Below are 4,156 nucleotides of genomic sequence, written 5' to 3'. Positions count from 1 at the left end.
GTAACCACGCAGTGAGTACAAAGTGTGTACTGTTATAGTGACTTCTCTCTAACATTACTCTATATATAAAGGTTAGAGAAAAAATGCAGCATGTTCCATATATTATGGAAATTAGTAAATTAAAACCGCACCTCCATACCCATAAATCCTGCTTGGAGACTTCTCAGTTGAAAAATCATGACAAGAAGTTAATTAATTTGAAAGCTTGGTAACTAATTTTCAATGTTAATTTGTACTTTGTAGAACAAGAATAAAAAAAAAAAAAGTAACTTTATCAAGTGAAAAGACATTGCAGCCATTTCATTAATTTAATTATTCCATGATCGGAAATTATACCATTTAATTATGTACTAATATTGGTTTATGGTAATTATAAGTACTACAACTCCGAATATATATACCACCAAATTTAGTTGAATTAAAGTTAAAGCTGGCCATAAGGGTACTTTCGGCAGATGGGTTTTATATATTATGGGTCGGATTCATTTCTATTCTGTCGCTGACCTTTTCTCCTCATGATCTGCCCACTCAGTTTACAAAGACAAGCTTGTCCAGTACTACTTGTTGTATGTGTTTAATATAAGGAAGAGCAAGAACCAGTTCCTCCTTAATTAGTTTGCTGATTCCACTTCCAAACATGGGTCGGTCGCCTTGCTGTGACAAGGTGGGCTTGAAGAAAGGGCCATGGACGCCGGAGGAAGATCAAAAGCTCTTAGCTTATATCGAAGAACATGGCCATGGAAGCTGGCGTGCCTTGCCGGCAAAAGCTGGTGATGAACTGCACTGATCCTAGCTACCTAATTATTTGTTAAGAGATATATAATATCGGTTTTAATTAGTACTTCATGATCTTTGACTTGTGTGTTACATTTTTCCAGGCCTTCAGAGGTGTGGAAAGAGCTGCAGACTGAGATGGACTAATTATCTTAGACCTGATATTAAGAGAGGAAAGTTCAGTTTGCAAGAAGAACAAACTATCATCCAACTCCATGCCCTCCTGGGGAACAGGTATTTAAGATTCTTGTAAAATATAACATTTTGCTGTTGAGTATTAATTAATATTTTGTCCCATTTTTATTTTTGTTTCCTTTTTCCCATAAAAAACAAAGTGGCTTATTCTTCGATCTCCTTGTGGCTAATGTGTCGTAATTTGGAACTTTAATTAATTAAGCGGCCTGTTAGTCCTAATAATCTTGAAACTCCATGGCCGTTGATCGGATTTCTCTAAGCATGCTTCTGCTAGCTTTTCCTTTAATTCTTTCATATAGATTCGCCTAATTCAGAGATAAAAAGATTGATTTTCATTGTACTCGTCTTCCTTCCTTTTAACAAAGTTCACTATTATTTGAATTATGTCATACATTATACTTTGAAACTCATCATTCCTTCGTACTACACATCACATTTTTTTAATTTTTTTTTGTTTTATTCTTTTTAAACTTATTAAATTTTTATACTCATAATCAATATACTATATATTTAATAAATAAAAAAAATATTATGATGTATAAAGATGATGAGTGAATTTTTCATACTGTATACATGCTTTAAATGTAATGGTACGTCCCTCAGATCACTTTCTGAACCAGTCGGTCTACCCTCTCACCTACACAAATTAGATCTCTTGCACTAATTTTAACCTATATTCGAACTGTGCTTAATTTCTACAATTTCAATCTTTTTTTTTTTTTTCCGGACGCACGCAATTTTATTAAGTGGGTTATCTTTAAATGCAAATTATGTTCATGGCACAAAAATAAAAATAAATCGATATATTTTTTTTAAAGGATTGTGATTTCATTTTTTCTCAAACATGTCATAGAAACTGAGGAATCTTTCTTCTATATTATACGCTGATCATGAATTATTGTTTTTGGATGCAGGCTGCAATATTGATAATTGCTTCTTGTAGTTGATAATCTCTAGGGTTTTATTATAGTTTTTGGGGTCTGTTCGTACGTTCTAATTATGCCTTTGTTGTCGTGTCCTCAGGTGGTCGGCCATAGCTACTCACTTGCCAAAGAGAACAGATAATGAGATCAAGAACTACTGGAATACGCATCTTAAGAAAAGGTTAGCTAAAATGGGGATAGACCCTGTCACCCACAAGCCCAAGAATGATGCATTACTCTCTGGCGACGGTCAATCCAAGAGTGCAGCTAACCTTAGCCACATGGCTCAGTGGGAGAGTGCTCGGCTCGAAGCCGAAGCTAGACTGGTTAGAGAATCAAAGCTACGTTCACATTCATTACAACATCAGCTCGGTAACTCAGGAGTACCTATGCCTCCAAGGTGTCAGGATATACTAAAAGGCTGGAATGGAGCCTGGTCTAAATCAACAGAAGGCAATGGTGGTGTTCCTGCAGTCACAGCAATTAATGGCAGTGACCTTGAGTCTCCAACGTCAACACTTACATTTTCTGAGAATGCGCCTCCGGTTTTGACTGCTGGAGTTGGGGACAATTCAATGCCTATGATCGAGTTTGTCGGCTCTACTTCAGGTTCTTCCGAGACCGGAGCTGTCAAAGAAGAAGCCGAAGAAGATAATTGGAAACCCTTTGAAATCTCCACCCATGTGGCAGAATACAAAGAGGGGATAGAGAATTCATTGTCTTTTACATCTAGTCTCCATGACTTGTCGATCTCTATGGAAGGAACATGGACTCCAGAATCTCTGATCAGGACAAGTGGTACTGGACATATTCATTTCGGAAATGTTATGGGAGATGAGGGGTTCACTAATCTCTTGCTTAACAACTCCGATGATCAGATCAGTTTATCAGATGGAGGGGATGATTCTGATCACAATGGAAGCGGCAGCGAATACTATGAAGATAACAAGAACTACTGGAATAGCATTCTTAATTTGGTCAATTCCTCCCCCTCTGATTCCCCAATGTTCTAAGTTTGTCAAGAAGTCCGGGTCATCATCATCAGGAAGTCATGAAGAAGTGATCTTCTACAACACGGTGCTAGCTACTCGATCCTCGAGCCAACTCAAGAAGTAATATTGTTTAGCATTAGCGAGTTTCAGATCAGAGAAATGATGATATTGCCAAAGCAGTACTACTAGTATGGTTGCTTCCACAAATTTTATATCTGAAATAAAGTAACCAAATGCTTCACATGTTTGAAAAGTACCGTACGTGAAAGCAGCAACATTAATACAGTTTTGGCAATCTGTCTCTCGTGTCAAATATTGCTCATTCATAGTACTTAGCCATTTCAAATCTTTCGAGTGATCAACCAGATGATGAAAATCCATTTCTTCTTTGAGCCTTTTTTTGTCTTTACCTTTCCATTAATTCAGATCTGAGTTCTCAAGGGCCAAGGATCTGGTCCTGTGGATTAAAGTGACTACTGATTCTAAATGGATTCTCTGGCCAAAAAAAAAGTATGCCCATTTGTCCGATAATTAAGAGAGGTTTTCATGTCGTGTTCTGGGCCTCTGGCATTAGAAAATTAGAAGACATAAGTTTTTATTAAGAGGGGAAATATTTTATTGTTTTCAATCTTAGGTGGTTATTATAACTCACTTGAAACTAGTCGGGAAAAAAAATATCTTGATCATATCAATTTAGAGCTCCGATCCGATGTTACTAGTAATTTTACCTTGATGTCTTGATCATCTGATTTATGATCTGCAACCAGTTTTGTCAAGGGATCAATTTGTCTGTAATTTTTTCTCCTAGAATTATTGAGATGCAACTTAGAACGGTACGTACACATAATTCAGAGGGAGCCAGTAGTACTACTTTTACTTGAACAGTGAACTGAAGATCAGTACGTACCGGCCACATGCTTGCTACACGGTACCCCTCGAAAAAAGCCAAGACTGTTTGCAAAATTTTGGATATAGATTGACGGCCATAGCTACGTACCTTTTAGCCTAAGGAATTAGTACTTGGAGCTGTGTTGTGATCCAAAATTAACAAAAAGAAAAAAGAAAAACAATGTGTTGGCCGGGTGGTGCATAAGTATCAAGTACTGATGATCTGTCTCCTCTCGTCTTGTATGGTTAAGCATGTGACGCAATGCTGGCATATATGGCACCATTTTGGGCAGACCACTATACAATGTCATGACGGCTGATAACGGGGCAACGTACCCCATCTAATTATAAGGACTCTTATGAATTATCAAACAAATTCGGAGA

The 4,156-nt window shown here is 37.2% G+C and overlaps 1 protein-coding gene across 1 annotated transcript; it reads left to right on the top strand.

The window, feature by feature from the left end:
• Window positions 1–495: 495 nt before the first annotated feature.
• LOC108985936 (transcription factor MYB106-like) lies at window positions 496–3,196 on the top strand. Its single transcript, XM_018958414.2, has 3 exons — window positions 496–770; window positions 879–1,008; window positions 1,993–3,196. The coding sequence occupies exons 1-3, from the start codon at window positions 638–640 to the stop codon at window positions 2,903–2,905; spliced, it is 1,176 nt and encodes a 391-aa protein (XP_018813959.1). The 5' UTR covers window positions 496–637; the 3' UTR covers window positions 2,906–3,196.
• Window positions 3,197–4,156: the final 960 nt, after the last annotated feature.

This window comes from Juglans regia, chromosome 10, assembly GCF_001411555.2.
Source record: "Juglans regia cultivar Chandler chromosome 10, Walnut 2.0, whole genome shotgun sequence".
NCBI classification, from domain to species: domain Eukaryota; kingdom Viridiplantae; phylum Streptophyta; class Magnoliopsida; order Fagales; family Juglandaceae; genus Juglans; species Juglans regia.
Note: the sequence above shows the minus strand (reverse complement) of the source record. Positions and strands in the feature narration are given on the sequence as shown.